Genomic DNA, 18628 nt, shown 5'->3' with positions numbered 1-18628 from the left:
TTCAGTACTGCTAACTATTATAGAAGGATGTCGCCCCCTTGGAGTATTAGACGCTTTGGTTGTTGAATTTCATGTAAGTTAGGTTGTGGTTGTATTGGCTACAAGTGAATAGTAGGCACTTTAGGTGCGTGTTAACCATGCACTCTCACGACATGTATTGTTGTATGTATGATAGAGGTGGTGTGATTTGAGCGGTTAGACCAATTATGATCGATTCGCTAAACATTCAAGATTCGAGATGAGCTGCTAAAAGAATTGACCTCCATTATAATGGTTAGCCCTAAGGTTCAATGAACGAATGAAGTTATGATTGTACACGGATAAATGATTTTCTCACATTTGATTTTGTTATAAAAAATATAAAAGAAAGTCAGATATAATTAAAATTATTAAAAAATTAATATATTTTTAAATTATTTAGACATAAATCTTTCAAGGTCTAGACATCCACTTATATACTTTTGGTTTTTGGAAAATGTGAGGGGAAAAAAAAAAGAAAAGAAAAGTATAAGAAAATAAAAAAATAAGTTTAAATACAATAAATTATTTTTATGTGTTTATTCAAACTTATTTTACTTATTTTCTTTTATCGTATAAATATTAAATCATTTAAAATTATACATTTTAACAATTTTTAATTATATTTGATTTTTTTTTTGTATAATTTTCATACTGAAATTAAACACGAGAAAACCATTTTTCTTAATAATATTTTTTTTCTTTCCTTATTATTTTTCAAAAACCAAACATAACCTTAATACATGGATAGTCCCATCGCCATTTTTTCTTTTATATCAAACATTTTTATACCTTATTCTCTCATTTTTCCTCTCTTCAATAGAAACTTAGGGCAAAATCTTAAGATTTGTTTTATGAAGTGTTTTCGAAGATAGTTATAAAAAACAGCTTTTGAAAATAAATTTTTAAAACCTCATTTAATTTGTTTTCTATGTTTTTAAAAATGTTTTAAAAGTAATATTTGTTTATAATGCTTTATTTTTAATCATTTTTCATATTTATGTAATCATTTTTTTGAAACAATTTTTAGAAAACAAGCGAAAAAAATTGGAAATAACTAAAAGGCATGTTTAATGAACACCGTATTTTCTAATTTTTGATTGCGAAACATGTTTTTTTTTTTGTTGGTTTGGAAAACAAAAAATTATTTTAAAAAACATTTACCAAACATTGACCTAATATGCCAAGCTTGCTTGTGTTATGAAAAGGTGTCAGAAGTGAAGTAGGTATAACTTTATAACATCTTTTATATATTTTAGTTTATATCCACATACTAATATTATATTTGTTTCACATAAATATATTTGAAGATTTATTATTTATGTAATTATTAATAGATATTTATTATAATAATAGTTAGACAATATTTAGGAATAATTTATAAAGTGATTTATAGATGAAAACGTTTTAAAATATGAAAAAAAAATTAAAAAAATTGATGGGACTGTGCATAGAGGTGACAAGGGGATAGGTTTTTTTGGGCACCCACTCCACTTTGCTCCTAATGAGACGGATTTGTAATTTAAATAAATGAGTTAGAAAAAAATTTTGTATTTTTTTTAAACCCAGAATAAGTTGAAAGCAGATTTGGGCATTACTTTGTCTCACCTTGCCTTGTCCCACCCTCGATTATATATAAATTTAATTTTATTTTTATTTTCATTTTCCTATAATAATAATTAATAAAATAAGTTATAAAAATTTATAATATTTTAATTATTTATAAAATACTTGCACGGGGGTTGGGATGAGGATGATCCGACCCAAACTTACACCATTGTCATCCTTAATTGTGTAGAATTAAAAGATGGAATGCTATTAAGAATGTTTTAAAACTACAACACTAGACACCTTTAAGGATGTTGGAAAATCATAGTCCAAATGTCCTTAAAAAAAATGTTTGGAGGGATAACATCAAACACTTCAAAAAATGTAGAATACTGAAATTTTGGATATATTTCTCAATCTTTCTATTTCTAATATCCAAAAAAAAAAAAAAAAAAGTAAAAAAAAAAAAGATAAAAAATTGTATATATGCATTTTTAATTTCATTGAAGATGATTATTTACTTATTTATTATTCAAAAAATACAATTTTTTTTTCAAATATGTTGCTGGGGTGATGGAGGGATTAGTAAAGAAGAAAATAAGAAAGAAGATGACAATGCATAGATTTGAAATGGTATTTCTATTCTTTTACTAATTTAGATTTTTGTCATAAAAATAATGAGAATATCAGTGGATAAACATTACATGGATGCAAATATGAATTTTCATAACTCAAAACTCAATTATTTTTAATAATCTAATATGTAGAGAGCTCGTGAGAGACTAATATTGGTATTATAGAAAAAATAAATTCTAAAAATTTTATCTAATTTTAGAGTATATTTGACAGTGATTCTAGGAAATGTTTTTAATATTTATAATACTTGTAATACTTCTCAAAATCACTATCAAATGCGCTCTTAACCTAAAAACTTTTTTTTTAAAGATCAATAGAAACTGATAGTTGAGAATTAAAAAAGAGTTTGATAGTGATTATAAAAAGTAGTTTTAGCTTTTTTTTGATACTTAAACAAAATTTATTTTTCAAACATTAAAAAGATTAGAAACCTTTTTTAAATTTATTGCCATCTCACTCTAAGAACTTATTTATTTGAAAACGTTTTTGAAAATAACTCTTAAAATAATATTTTTTGATGTTGTTTTAAAAGAAAAGATATGCTTAGATGTTGTAATTGATCGCGATGTCAAATATTTTTAGTTTATAATCATCTTTTCATAGGGTTGAAAAAAAAATAAAAATAAAAAAATAAAAAAATCATATATTTTATTATTTCTTCTATTTTTTACTAAACTAGTATTTTTAAAAGAAGAATTAACATTTTATATTAAACTCGTTTTTTAAATACGAAATAAGTTTTTATAGATTTGCATTTTAAAAGACCATTCATTTTTCATCTTATTTTTTTTTATATTGAATTCATCTTTTCAAAAATATATTGTACTCGAAATTGAAAATTGCGGTAACTTTAGAATTATTTTGTATGTTAAAGATATTTTTTTGAATATTTTAAAAAAATACACGAACCCAATATTCTGCACTGTCTGGTTTATTATTACATATTACATGTTCCTCTTCCGACCTTCCCTTCCTTTCCCTCGCCTCTCCCTGACTCTCACCAACCCCCTTTCTCTGCCCTTTGAGCAACAAACCAGTCGTTTCAAATCGCAGATCAGGGAAGAAATCCAACGGACCAGATGGCTCTATCAACATCTCTTCGTTCCAATCTCATCAAACCCCTCACCGCCCTCACCGCCTTATCATCCACCCACCATCTCCGCAGTCCCTTTTCCTCTTCCGCCGACGACACCACCGTCCTCACCATCGAGACCAGCGTCCCCTTTATCGGCCACAGATGCGAGCCACCCTCGCGCAACGTCGAAACCACTCCCAAAGAGGTGCTCGGATTCTTCCGCGATATGGCGTTGATGCGCCGGATGGAGATTGCTTCCGACTCCCTCTATAAATCCAAGCTGATCCGCGGTTTCTGCCACCTCTACGATGGACAGGAAGCGGTGGCAGTTGGTATGGAGGCCGCAATTACCAGAAGGGATTGCATCATCACCGCCTATCGCGACCACTGCATCTACCTCGGCCGCGGCGGAACCCTATTCGAGTGCTTCTCCGAACTCATGGGCCGCCAGTCTGGGTGTTCCAAGGGGAAAGGTGGCTCCATGCATTTCTACAAGAAGGAAAACGGTTTCTATGGCGGCCACGGTATCGTCGGAGCTCAAATTCCTCTTGGTTGCGGGCTGGCCTTTGCGCAGAAGTACTCCAAAGACGAGACTGTGACGTTCGCCATGTACGGTGATGGAGCAGCGAACCAGGGGCAGTTGTTCGAGGCGCTTAATATGGCGGCACTTTGGGATTTGCCGGCGATTTTGGTTTGCGAGAACAATCACTGTAAGAAATGAGGGATTTTATATAATTGGAATTGGGTGGTTGTGTGAGTTTAAGTTTATTTGAACTTTTATGGGCAGATGGAATGGGTACGGCAGAGTGGAGAGCAGCCAAGAGTCCAGCATATTACAAGCGTGGGGACTATGTGCCTGGGTTGAAGGTAATTTTTACATGCCTCTAATTGGACTCTCAGGATTATGGATTGCCATAGACTTTTAACTATGTGATTGCTGGAGTTACTTGAACTCTCTTCGAGTTGTGTCATATTTTTGAAGTTCTGTTTTTATGATTGTACAAAATTGGATATGGGTTCTATCAAGGTTGAAATAACTATTTTGTTATCAATGGTAGTTGTTTGTTGCTGAAAGCCGCATAGGCTATTTTATTTTAAAATTCAAGTTTTGACAGACCAAGTAGCAATGAGATTTAAGATGGTGATTTGTTCAGAGTTGATCCAGTTTAAGGAGTTTTTCGAGTTGAGCATCTTTCTAAGAAGTCTAAATGCTACCTTCTTAGTGTTGGTTGTGAAAAAAGGGAGTGTTGAAGACTTAAAAGATTTCAAGCTAATAAGTTTATTGGGTGGTTATTCCAGGCTGCTAACAAAAGTCTTAGTTAACAAGCTTAACAGAGTAGTGGGTAAAGTGGTCTGGGCATTCTAACACGCTTTTGTGGATGGAAGACAAATTATGGATGTGGTCCTTATTGCTAATGAAGCCATTGACTTGAGGATGAAATGTGTGGATAAGAATATCACTTATAAGTAGTTTTTTTTTTTATAGATAAAGAGAGTGTATATTAACATTTATAAGTAGGATATTGAGAAGACTTCTGATCATTTCAATCGAAGCTTCTTATTAGTAGTTTTGGATAAAATGAGTTTCAACTTTAAGTGGATAAGTTGGATCAAGTGGTGTATCTCAACGACTCGTTTTTGATAAATGGAACCCCATTGTTTTACTTTCAAATGTCTAAGGGATTGAGGTAGGGTGATCCTTTGTCCCCATATCTTTTTACCTAGCTATGGAGGCTTTCTTTTCTATACTACATAGGGCAAAGGAAGGGGGATTTATCTCGAGTTTCTCAATTAGTAGAAGAGGAGTGGGACAGGAGGTGTCCCATTTACTTTTTGTTGATGATACTCTTATCCTCTATGATGTCTCAAAAGAGAATATAAAATACTTCAGTTGGACTTTCATGTGGTTTGAGGCAATCTGAGGCCTCTAGATCAATTTGGAGAAAAGCAAGTTAATTCATGTTGAGGATTATTAATGTGAAGTAGCTTGCTAAGGTAATGGGGTGCAAAGTGGGATCCCTTACTTCTAGATATCTTGGCCTTGCCTTCCACTAGGAGCTTATTTCATGTCAACTTAGGTATGGGATGCGATTGTGGAGAGATTTCAAAATCAACTTCCTATGTGGAAAAGACAACACTTATCAAAAGGACGAAGACTAACTTTGATTAAGAGCACCCTTTCTAGCTTACCAATTTACTTCATGTCCCTCTTCACTATTCCAAGGAAGTTGAGTTTGGAAAAGATCCAAAGGGACTTTCTTTGGGGGGCAGAAGCCCTTAAGATCAAGTTGTATATGGTAAAATTGGTCTTTAATTTCCAAGAGAAGTGAAGTAAGGGTTTGGGTGTTAGAAGTGTATTTACCCTCAACAAAGCTTTGCTTGGCAAGTGATAGTGAAAATTTGCTTGCAAGAGTGACTCCTTTTGGAAATAGATAATTTTGGGGAAGAAGTGGAGGGATGGTGCTCTTGAGGAATGAGAGCAGGGTTTGGGATGGGAGTATGGAAGGCTATTGGAAGTAGGCGGGAAGACTTTAAAAATAGAATGCTCTTTAGGGTGGGAAATGGGCAGAGAGTAAAGTTTTGGGAGGATAGGTAGTGTGAGGGTAAGACTTTAGGTGAGACTTTCCCCATGCTTTTCTTAATTGCATCTACCAAAAATGCATGCATAGCCAAGATGTGGGAGCAAATCGGGGAGGGGGGATGTTGGAACCCCAGATTCACTAGACAAATCCATGATTGGGAATTAGATGAGGTGGAGGCCTTTTCAAGAAATTGCAGGCGCAGTCAATTTGTAGTGGTATAGAGGATAAGATGGTTTCACATGATACAAGAGTTGCCAATTTCTCAATTAAGTATTTCTATTCCTCTCTCTCTTTTGGAAGTTCAGAGATGTTCATTACAAGCATGGTTTGGAATTCTTAGGTCTCAGTGAGGGTGAGTATTTTTTACGTGGAAAGCTACATGGGAGAGGATTTAGACATTGGATTAACTTAAAAGGAAGGGATGAAGATTCCTAAATAGATGCACTTTGTGCAAAGGTGATGAAGAAACAATTGATCTTTTTTTTTTTTGGATAAAAAACCAAAATGTATTAATTAAAGATAATAAAACATTAGAAGGATTAGAAATCCTCCGCTTGAAATACAAACCTGATCAAAACACCCATGAAAACCTCCGTTTTACAAGGAGATTTGTACAAAAAGAATAAATAGACTATACAAAAATACAACTTGAAAGCCTAACTCAATTCCTCACCAAGTAGGCCTAACCCTAAGGAGTACATTCCATGAAACAGTTGATCTTATCCTCCTACATTGTCCAAAAGCAATCAATGTTATGGCATTTTGTTTTTTTTTTCTATTTGGGATTGAATGGGTGATTCACTTTTCTATGAAAGAGATCCTTTTAAGTTAGCATAGATCTTTTGTTAGGAAGAAGATGAGGAAAGCTTGGAGAGTTGCTACCTTGTGTTTATTTTGGACCTTCTAGAAAGAAACGAATAGGAGAGCTTTTGAAAATATTGAAAAAGGGGACCAAGCAATCAAACAAAACTTCAAGTATATTTTTTGGGAGTGGGTTAAAATGTACATAGGTGATAATTTTTTGTCCATATTGGACTTCATTGATTGACTTAACTCTAAGTGAGGTGAGAGAGTTGTTTTTTGTGTTTCCCTTTAGCATTGTTTGGCCTTTTGGTGCTTTGTATACATCATGTATACCCTTTCACGCTTTTTTGTTTGACACTTTTAATATATTCTTTCTTTGCCTATGAAAAAAAAAAAATTCCTTCTCCCTATCCCTCACAGAAAAAAGAACCTCAAAACTCAAAAGTAGAAGAAGAATAAAGAGCACCTTCCTTACCTGAAAGGACAAAGAGAAACCAAAACTGGGGATTGAAAAGCTGAATTCGTGACAGTGGTCTCATAGCTGCTGATATATTTGGATTGGACACCTAAGGCTCTTCTTTGTTAGTTTCTAGTGAGCTATTTGGCTCCTTGTTAGCCGAAGACATGACGAGAAGAAGAGAGATGGGTCTTGCTGGTGGAAGTGGGGAGATCATAGTGAGTTTAGCTAGGGGGTTGTTGCGATCAGCTTTGACAACCACATATTCCTTGAAAGAGAAGATGATCAAGAGAGAAGCACTAAAGAAGGGTTGATTGGCGGTGGAGTCCAAGTCTTTCAAGATCTCTTCTTTCTTCTAGAAGGGAAATTGTGAAGAAAAGATTGTGGAGAGAGGAAGAGGATTCTCTAGATGGATTAAATTTGAAGAAAAAGGTCTCCTTTTGTTGTTGGATGGTGCAATCAGTTGTTGTAGCTGGAAAGATGGAACTCTTTCCTTAAGGAGAATGATGGGAGGATTTATAGATTGGAATTAAGAAGCAGAAGAGATGACAAATTTTTATTGTGCTTAGTATTCTCAGTTGAGACAAAAAGGTTTTTCATGATTTTCCCTAAGGGAAAGAACTTATTAGGTTAGATGTCCCTTGTAGAAAAAATTCATACTTTGGGTCTAAGCTGAAGAGCTCTCTCTTTGATGGTTACAAGCAATTAATGGTGAAAGAGAAATGAGTAGGTAACCTTAGGAGTTTCTAAGGTAGTGTATGAGAAATAGGTGAGCGAGTCAGTTTGGTTGCAATTCAATGTGTTAAGAGGTTTCCAAGAAGATGGGTTCTATGAATAGGTGTTTGGTGGGCTAATGGGTGGACTTTGTGGGCTCAATACTTGACCTTGGCAGGTTGAGGAAACTGTTGTCTATGTTACATGGGTTCACTTGCGGGTGTCAAGTGTGGGTATGTTTAGGTGTAAGATCCTTTGCATCCCAAAATCTTAGGACATGGGAATTCCATTCAAAAAGACCTCAATTGTCATTATTGCGGGTGTTGTGACTAGGGTCAGACTCCTACCAGAGGGAAAAAAGAGAGTCGGACTATTAGGTTCTTTGAATGAAGTATGGTTTTCTTGCATCTGTTAGTAAATACTAGGCTTACAATATTAGTGATAATTGAGAACTTGATTTTTTATGTTGTATATCATATTTGTTTTACGGTTAGGTGCCTTTTGTAAATTCTCCTTAATTTTCTTATCAAAAAATAATTAATTTTTTGATGGGTTCTTATAAAAAATATATTTTATTTCTTCTGTGGTGGGTTTTATTACATGTTTCACATCTTACTGCAGGTAGATGGTATGGATGTTCTTGCTGTGAAACAGGCATGCAGATTTGCTAAGGAGCATGCTTTAAAAAATGGACCCATTGTAAGTTTACTTATCCTGCTGTTTCCATTTTGTATTCTTAAAAATTCCTTTTGCAAACTACTATTGTTGTTGATTAGATCTTCTATCTTCTAATTCTGCATCCTATCATTTTAACTTTCGCATTCTACAAGTTACCCTTTTTTATTTACTTATTTTTTCTTGATATGCAAATAGAAAATAAGATTAAGGTGGCGTTTATTTTTTTAGCTTAATGTTGAATGCAATTTGATTTTAGACTTTATATGATTTGTTTTTGACTTTTTTTATTCTTCTTATTTTTTTTTACATTTTTTTTTTTTGACTATATAGAAAAAGGAAAAATATTTGGTTTTTTTGTTGAATGTTAAAAATAACTTTTTGAAACAATCAAACACAATTTCAGCACTACCCTCACACTATTAATGCTTAATCCTTAACAAAAATAAAATAATGTGTAGAAGAGAGATGGAAGGAATACAAGGTGAAAAATTCTTTTCCCTTTACCCTTTTTTGTACAAAGGCTCACATATATATATATATATACAAAAAATCATAACACCTAAATTAGGAACTTTCCTAACTCATTTACAACAAATCCTTTTGATCACAGGATTGCCTAATTCTCTTTACAAAATCACAACTTCCATAATTCTAGTCTTTCATTCTCCCTCAAGCTGGTGAATAGATGTTTTCCATTCGTAGCTTGGATACACTTAAACCTTTTGTGAGTATATCCGCAAGTTGACGGTTAGTAGATACATAAAGAGTACAGATCAATCCACTATCTAGTTTCTCCTTGATAAAATGTCTATCAATTTATATTTGTTTTGTTTGATTGTGTTGCATTGGATTATGTGCAATATTGATTGCAGACTTATTGTTGTAGTAAAGTCTCATTGACCCCATCCCATTTAATCCTCAAATCCTCTAAAATAATCTTCAACTATAGTAGTTCACAAACTCCTTAGGCCATTGGTTGAAAATCTAATTTTGCATTGAACCTTGCCACCAAACTCTGTTTCTTACGTCTCCATGTCACTGGATTCCCACCTAGAAAGGTACAATACCCAGTAGTTGATCTTCTATCAATCATAGATCCAACATAATTTGCATCTATGTATGCTTCAAGTACTAGTCTCGAGCTTTGTTTAAATAAGATGCCTTTTCCTGGAGGCCCCTTAAGGTGTTATAGTACTTGGTTAGTAGCTTGCAGATGAACCTCGTTTGGATTGTGCATGAACTAATTAATCACACTTATAGCATATGCTATATCCGGTTTTGTGTGAGAGAGGTAAATGAATCTTCCTATTAGATGTTGATACATCTCTCTACCTTAGTATCTTCCTTAGCCTTTCCAAGCTATGATTAGGATCAATTGGTGTGCTTGCTGGTTTACACACCAACTTCCCTATTTGCTTGAGAAGGTTTGTTACATATTCCCGTCGAGAAATAAAAATTCCCTGCTTAGAATATGCAACCTCAATTCCTAAGAAGCATTTTAACCTTCCTAATTCTTTAATCTCAAATTCCTTGGTCAAGCATTGTCTCAAAGTCTGCCTCTCTAGTTCATCATTTCTCGTCATGGTGTTGTCTACATATACCAAAAGAGTTGTAACTCCCTTTGAATTTGAATGCTTGATTAACAACGTATGATCTCCTTGAATTTGTCTGTACCCCATGTTTTTAATCACTTTTGCAAATCCTTTAAACCTTGCCCTTGGAGACTGTTTCCGCCCGTATAATGTTTTCTTCTGTTTACACACCTTTTTAGTGGCCGAGTCACTGCTAAATCTAGACTTCCATATAAATCTCTTCTTTTAAATCTTCATTCAAAAATGCATTTTTGACATCGAACTATTGTAGATCCCAGTTATAATTGTTGCTAATGATAACAAAATTTTGATTGTGTTCATCTTGGCAACCGAAGTAAATGTCTCTAGATAGTCCATATCATATGTCTTGAGTGTATCCTTTAGTCACCAGTCTTACCTTGTACTTCTCTAATGTCCCGTCAGCTTTGTACTTAATAGTATAGTCCCACTTACATCCTACTGGCTTTTTTCTTGCAAGCAAATCTACCATCTCCTAAGTTTTATTCTTCTCTAGGGCCTTTATTTCTGTATTCATGGCTTGTCTCCGATTTTCATTAGATAAAGCCTCAAATAGAGTGGTAGGAATGTGAATATTGTTCAAACTTGTTAGAAAACTCTTATGGGATGGAGACTTTTCGAATGACACAACATGGGAAAGTGGATACAAAGGGCATTTAGTGCATTCCCTTATTCTATTCCTGATGGCAATAAGGAGATTTGATCTATAGATTTTTTAGATTGAAGTATTGATTGGGTTTGTGAGGAAGGATGAGAAACTGTTACCTCATTTTCAAAAGCTGGTTTAGATTCTTGAACTTGTATAAGTTTAGGAATTGCAACTTTCTTCCTTGAGTACACTTTGCCAGTCATTCAATCCTCAAGAGCAGGCTCAAGTGGCGACGACTTGGGTTTAGAGAAGTAGGGTACGAATAATGGAATAGACATTGGACTAGAAACTATAGGGGGGTTAATGAAAAAGGGATCAATGAGATAGGAATCTTGATTCTTGTCTTCCTTGATGGAATTCTCCCCTAGAAGATAAGGAGCAGAAAAATAGGATTCACTCTCGTTGAAAGTAACATCTGTTAAGACAAAAACCTTTTTGATGGTGGATGGTAACACTTACGCCCTTTTTGAGTTGAGGAATATCCCACAAAAATACATTTGATTGCTTGTGGGTCCAATTTTCTCTTATTTGGACCGTGAACATACACAAAAGACACAAGGTAGTATAACTCGTTCTGTTCTTTAGCAAGTCCAATTATCTTCCCTAAGTCCTTGTCTTGAAATACATAGTGAGTAGGGTAAACAGTCACATTGCAACCTAAATCTTGTGTAAGCTTTTGTATAGATACAAGATTAGTGGATAACTTGGGAACATGAAACACATTTCTAATTGTAAGTGTAGGACTAATTTGGACACCTCCCACACTTGCGACAATGGTTAATGAACCATCTGCTGTGACTATTTTCCTATTGTTTGGATAAAAGTTATGGTTGTTAAATTGGTGTGATGAATGAGTCATATGATATGTGACAGTCTTTTTGTTATCACGGTTTGAAGCTCTTAAATGATCAGTCGTTTTGTTATCAACAGTGCTAGCCTTTTGATCACTCCCTTTGTTAGCAACCATAGCTAAGCCTTCCATATTCTGAGGTTTAAGTATGACACTTCTCCTGCTTTCTTCTGCTTGGATAATAGAAATAGTCTCATTCAAAGTTGGAAGCTCTTTGCTTAGAATTTGAATTCTAACTTGGTCAAACTCAGCATTGAGACCAACTAAGAAATTATAGGCTTGATTTTTTTCGATATAATTATTTAGGACTGTTGAATCATCATGATATTTTGTTTCAATGCATCTATAATGATCAAGTTCTTGCCATTAATTTTTCAACATATTGCCATACTCCTTGGCTGTCTTGTTTCCCTGTTTTGTTGCTCTAGTCTTGACTTTAATTTCATACACTTGTGCTGCATCCAGTGCCTTTGAGTATGTTTGGTGAACTGTATCCTAGATGTCTTTAGCAATTGTCAAGAACATACAAGTGTCACTAATTTTAGGCGTCATTGAGTTCTACAACCATGTCATAATCATTGAGTCTTGCTTATCTCAGGCGTCAAACTAAGAGTCTCCTTTCCTTGGTCCCGTTCTTAGGAGATGACTTAATTTTCCTTTTCCCTTCAGAAGGGTATGAACAAGTTGTGACAATTTTAAATAATTCTTCCTATTAAGTTTGTATGCTGCTTGAATATTCTACAATTCTCTTGTGTTGTGACTGGTAATCACTCTTTCAGATTGAACAATGACAATGATAGTTTTTGATATCTAGGGCATTTTTTTTTCTTTTCCTTTTTTTTTTTAGAAATAAAAACAAACTTTATCAAGCAGAGGTCTTTGTCAAGGATCCTAGGGTGTCAATCTCCGGTTGTATCAGCGGTGCAAAAACGAAGGTGGTATTCGGCTGCTTTTGCGATTTATACTTGTAGTGACAGTTGCAAGGATGGCGGTGGGAGGCTGAAGCGATCTTAGTGAAGATGGCGTGATGACAGTGCGGGATGGAGACGACTATGGCACGAGGACGAGACGTTTGGTGAGGCTAAGAGGTGGATAGTGCAAGGTCGAGACAAGGTTGACGATGAGGGGCGATGGTGATGCAGAGAGCAACGACACAATCTCTGATTTGTAATGTGACGATGATAGTTGTTGCTAAGGTCATTGGTGCGAAGTCGAGGGCACGATCTCGGTTTCGCAATGAGCTCACAAGGACGTCAGTAGTGCGAGGGCGTGATGACCATGGCCTGATGAAGACGACTACTTTGGTGCTATGTTCACAATCTGATTTGTTGCCATGGCTTGATTCAGACTAGAAGAAACTTTAAGATTGACGATGAAGGTCGATTCTGGTCTTCAACTCGGCAATGAAGGCCGATTTTTTTTTTCTCTTCTTAGATTTACGAGCCTAAAGGTCTGATACCATGGAGAAGAGAGATGAAAGGAATAGAAGGTGAAAAATTCTTTTCCCTTAACCCTTTTCTGTACAAAGGCTCACATATATATACAAAAAATCCTAGCACCTAAATTAAGAACTTTCCTAACTCAATTACAACTTGCCTAATTCTCTGATCAAAATCACAACTTCCCTAATTCCATTCTTCCACATAATAAAAAAACAAACAACTTAATACTTAATACTATTAAGTTATGTTTAGAGTTAAGCCAAATTAAGTTATATTTAGATTTAAGTTAAAAAAAACAAACACCACCTAAGAGTGCCTAACCAAAAAGCGGGTGCAATTCCAATACGTTGGGAGTCTATGAAAAGCACAATAACAAATATGGAAGCAAAAAACAAGTATTAAGAGAACATCTATACAGCCCATCTTTTACCCAAGTCAACAATGAAATCCATCAGGGAGAAGTTAAACACGCATAGGACCCTAGCCCAATAGAAAAAGGTGATTAGTCCTTTAACACTTGATCTAGATGCTCCTCATCCCTGAAAATTCTGTTGCTTTGTTCATTCCTAATACACCAAAACAAAGATGGTTTTTTTTGGGGGGTGGCACTTTCCATATTTTTCTTCATTTCTTGTACGATGCCATGTTAGGAGAAGCTCTTTGATAGACTTTGGGAATACCCATTTGTAATCTAGCAAAGCTAGCATAAGGTCCCAAAGCATTCAGGCTTTGACACAATGGATTAGATTATGACATGTCATTTCCTCCTTTGTTGACAACATCTATTAGCCAACTGCCAGCCCCTCTTCATATGCTAATCAACCATCAATATAACAAACAAATGAACTCACAACGAGGCCCCACAATTCCAAATCTCTTTGGTTGGAAACTTCTCAGTGACGTCAGCATAAGGGAAGAATAATAAAACTTGACAGAAAAGTTCTCATTCTCCACTCCCTTTCATGCCAATCTGTCTTCATCTGCTCCTCCAATAGTCACCACATGAATTTGCTAGCAAAATTTGTTACTTTCTCCAACTCCCAATCATGAAACACCCTAGGAAAACAAGGGGTCCAAAAACCACCCCAGTCCTCCATCCAAAGATCCTCTACCTTAATTTTTCTATTAGAAGCAATTTTGAACAAGGAGGGGAAGGAATCATTTAATAGGGACTCTCTACTGCACCTGTCGAATCAGAACTGGGTTTTAAGCTCATTCTAACACAGATGCTAGTTCTATGCTACAATTGATTCCACCTATGTTTAATAGCCTTATAAAGGCCCACACCAAAGGACTTCCTAACATCTTTGGACATCCAATCATTGTCGCTCTGATCACACAACAATAATCTTTTTCTAAAAACAATTGTGCTCCACTGCACACCTCCATAACTATTTTCCAAGAAAAGATTTGTTTTTGGTTGGAAGCATTTTTAAAGCATGTCCTCCATTCTTCTTTTCTTGACAAACTATGTCCCACTTCAAAAGAAACATCCTTTTTCTGACAGCTACTCCCATATAATAAGTCTCGTTGAATACTTTTCAACAGTTTTTCCACTGCATTAGAAATGATGAGGAAAGACATCTAACAAATTGGCACACTCAAAAGGGTGCTCTGAATAAAGGTCAGCCTACCTCCTCTGGATAGATGCAGCTTCTTCCAAGAGGTCAATCTCCTATGGTTTATTTTATTTTATTTTTTTGATAGGTAAATAAAAAATTTCTAGATGGCTACAAAAAAAAGTACAGCAGAGTAACAGGACATATACGACAATACTAAAAGGCTATGTCAATAAAGAGAGAACACAAAAAACAACTCTCTATCTCCCTCTGCAAGCTTCCAACCAAACGATAAAATCAATTAAAGGCACCGGGTCTTCTTCTATGTACAACCTAACCTATAATAAAATGTTACTTCTGTTGATCAGGAGCACTTTATCCAGCCTTCCCATATACTTTGTGTCCTTGTTCAGTATTCTAAGGGAAGTCAGATTGAGACTTGAGAAGACTCAAAGGGACTTCCTCTAAATATCCCACCTTTTTCTAATTGCTTTCCATAACCCAACTCCATACCTATCTCTTACATTGCACAAACACTAACCCCTTCCTTACTTCTCCTCTATAACTTATCTTCAAAGAGGTTTCCTTTCAAATGCATATCTGCAACTTCACTTTCCAACGAGAGCTTGATTAAGCAAAGAAAGACATCCCAGTCTTGCCTTATTCTTATCCATGCAAACAATCTCCTATTGTTTGTTGCTCATACTGTTGGTCAAATTTCCAGGTTACAGACTGGCTAGAAATTTATTACATAAAGTATTTACTAAAAAGATGCCTAAATGATAATACATTTGATGTATATGTGCTTTACAGCTTTGAAGTCTGTGATAGTTTGTTGATTGATAATAATAGGGTATTTGTTATGAAAAGATACTGAGCATACTTCCTCTGATAAAACAAAAATACTTCTTCTGATCAAAATTACGCTAGGATGGGAGCAGGATTTGATTTTTTTTTTCTTTTTTAAGAAAATATTTTGAAGTTAATTTTTATGGGGATCATCGCACATGTAAGACAGCATTCCTGGACACAATGCAAAAAGGTCCAAAAAATTAATTTCCATTGCGATTGTTTGTATAGTGTACACAAGTCAAAACATGCATTAGCCGCAAATATATATATATATTATGCAGCTGTAAAGAAAAAACTATTATGGAGATCAGAAGACCAATGGTAAGGAATTTAGCAGTCATGGACACATGGCTATTTTATTTGTCTAGCTTCCTTCAGTTCATAGTGGTGAAGTTTCTACAATTTAATTTGACATGTGTGTGTGTGTTAGATACAATAAAATTACTCTATTTTGTCTCAACGCATCATTATTGTATCTTATCCTTGCATGGTAGAAGTATGAATGTATGATTTAACAGAGGACATGACCTCGGATAGAGTTGAATGGCAGATTTCCTCAGGTATTAAGTGTATTCCTTGTCTTCTTTTTTTTTTGTTTGCATGGCAATGATTTTATGTTTTACCTTCACTCTGTGTTTCTTGCTTGAGCTTTTCTTGTCTAAATAAAGGATTTTCCATCCTACCCGCCTGCAATTCTTTCATTCTTTGCTTGAGCATGTCTGTCATCATTTTACATGAGATTGACTAATTGATTTATCTTTCTTCTAAATGCTTGTGTTCAGATTCTTGAAATGGACACTTATAGGTACCATGGTCACTCCATGTCTGATCCTGGGAGTACATACCGTACGCGTGATGAGATTTCTGGTGTGAGACAGGTGTATATGCTATGATCTTGACATTTTTTTGTTTGCTGCAGTGTGTGTTGACAATTTCCTGGAAGTTTCATGTATTAAATAGTTTTGGTGGCATGTTTTCTAGGAGCGTGATGCAATTGAAAGAGTAAGAAAGCTGATCTTATCTCATGAGCTGTCTACTGAAGCGGAACTAAAGGTATTTTATCAACTTGGTGCATATATACATTTTAGTTTTTGAAATTTTTATGTTTTGCCATTGGATTCGAAAATTTCATGATTGGGGATAGAGATTATCTTTGTCATTGTCCTTTTTATTTATTTTATTTTGTATGTGTTTTTTCCTTTTTCCCTTTCCTTTGCTCCGTCTCTCTCCTCCCAAATTGGTTTTGGGAATGGACTCCAGCATTGTGTTTAGGAAGAAAATCTATGTAGCAGAAAGAATTTGGGAATTTGCATATGACAGTGTAAATGATGTCAAGAGAAACTGCATGGTTATAATATATCTGTTTTTTTTACAGAGTATTGAGAAGGAAATCAGAGGTCAAGTAGATGACGCTATTGCACGAGCCAAGGTAAGAAGATATTGTTATGTTAATCTTGATTGTTCTGTAGCTCTAGTAAAAGAACTTCCTCCTGCCCACATACTATAACTAGCACAGTTGTGTCCTTTTTAGACTTTGTTCATATGCCTTATGCACTTATGCCCTTTGCTGTTTTTCTGTTTTACCAGGAAAGTCCAATGCCAGATCCTTCTGAACTCTTCACCAACGTATATGTGAAAGGTTTTGGGATTGAGGTAAATTTTATCTCCTTTTTATTCATTCATTTATTTTTCCAAGTCTTTTGTTCCTTACCATTCCCTTCTTGGGAAGATTGAAAACAAGTTTCTACCTGATTTTATTTGCTGTCAGTGGTATTGATTTAGATACCTCTTACTGATAAACAGGGAACTCTCTCTTTATATATTGTGCAAACTATTTGGGTTTCTTGAAAGCCAAAATTGCTCTTCCAGTATAAACTTGCTTTCTATTGGGGGAAAGTATACTGGAGGCAAACCTATGCTATACACAGAAATTATAATGAAAAGGAAGATTTTTTTTATTTTTTATTTAGTTTAGAGGCCTCAATTCATCTATAATATAATCTAGTGAGACTACGCATTTACAGCTGGTTTTTCATTTAACATAGTTCATTTAATACTTGTATCACAATCATACCTCCAGTGCAAAATCTATGACATCATCCTCAATAACTTACTGACTCCCATCCAAATATGAGTTCCAACATATGCCACTTGCACAAAAATTGATTATAACAAAAGAAAGTTTGGAAGGCCAGAGATGAAACACAAACATACTTGCGCATTCACGCACTAAGCCATCATAGAACAAGAACATGATGTGATTTCTGGAACAAAATATCAGTGCAGATCCAATTGCAAATTTATGCCTTTTATGCAACAAATATCATCTTTGAAGCATGAATACCTAATTCATTAAACTATTGAATTTCAAAAGAAAAGAAGCTGGTGAAGCTTGGAAAGAAAGCAATACAAAGACTCTAATATCATTCTCCTGTTTTTGCTTTCTAAATTGAAATTATCGGAAGTAAAAATTCTTTTTTCTGTAACCAGACAGTGTAACTCTGTTATTCTCCTCTGTTGCAGGTGGCAGGAGCAGATAGGAAAGAAGTCAGAGGGGTGCTTCCATGAGATCCAAAATTACCAAAATGTTCCAACAGCCCCACCCAAAATAAATAAAATGTGTTAACTGTGCTTCCATGAGATCCAAAATTCCCAAAAGGTTCCAACAGCTCCACCAAAATAAATAAAAGGTGTCAAGTGATGAGGGTCATGTCTTGCTGTATCCTCTTTGACCCTTATTCCCTGTACAGAAAATTGATTCTTCTCAAGTCACGGTGTAGAATTTTTACCTAAGAGGTATGTATGTAGTTTTTTGGGGGTGTTTGCAATCCAACATTTCTATGACTAATTTGAATGTGGTGCTTTTGTGCTTCTGTCATCACTGGCAATCATATTTCACTTTGATTAGTGAAAAGTTTCTTTACACAAATCTATAAGTGGGTCTCCCTAAAGTTTAGCATTTTGATTTTCACTGTCTCACTTTATAACTTTGTTCATCTTCATTTGTTTATTTGGTAAGACTTCATTTTATCTAGTGCTTTTGTGAAATAGATGTCATTTTCATTTCCCATACCCTTTTGCATTGAACAAATGCAACTTCTTTGGAGTTGGTGCTAAAACCCTTGGTTATATTGAAATGGTGATTGATGATGCA

General features: G+C 34.9%; 1 protein-coding gene across 1 annotated transcript; it reads left to right on the top strand.

The window, feature by feature from the left end:
• The first annotated feature begins 3080 nt into the window (after positions 1-3080).
• On the top strand, positions 3081-18403 carry LOC100243322 (pyruvate dehydrogenase E1 component subunit alpha, mitochondrial-like). Its single transcript, XM_002274249.4, has 8 exons — positions 3081-3987; positions 4065-4144; positions 8456-8533; positions 16257-16352; positions 16456-16527; positions 16850-16903; positions 17062-17127; positions 17998-18403. Exons 1-8 carry the CDS (start codon positions 3282-3284, stop codon positions 18040-18042), a joined length of 1197 nt encoding a protein of 398 aa, XP_002274285.1. The 5' UTR covers positions 3081-3281; the 3' UTR covers positions 18043-18403.
• Positions 18404-18628: the final 225 nt, after the last annotated feature.

The sequence above is a fragment of the Vitis vinifera genome, chromosome 9 (assembly GCF_030704535.1).
Source record: "Vitis vinifera cultivar Pinot Noir 40024 chromosome 9, ASM3070453v1".
Taxonomy (NCBI): domain Eukaryota; kingdom Viridiplantae; phylum Streptophyta; class Magnoliopsida; order Vitales; family Vitaceae; genus Vitis; species Vitis vinifera.
Note: the sequence above shows the minus strand (reverse complement) of the source record. Positions and strands in the feature narration are given on the sequence as shown.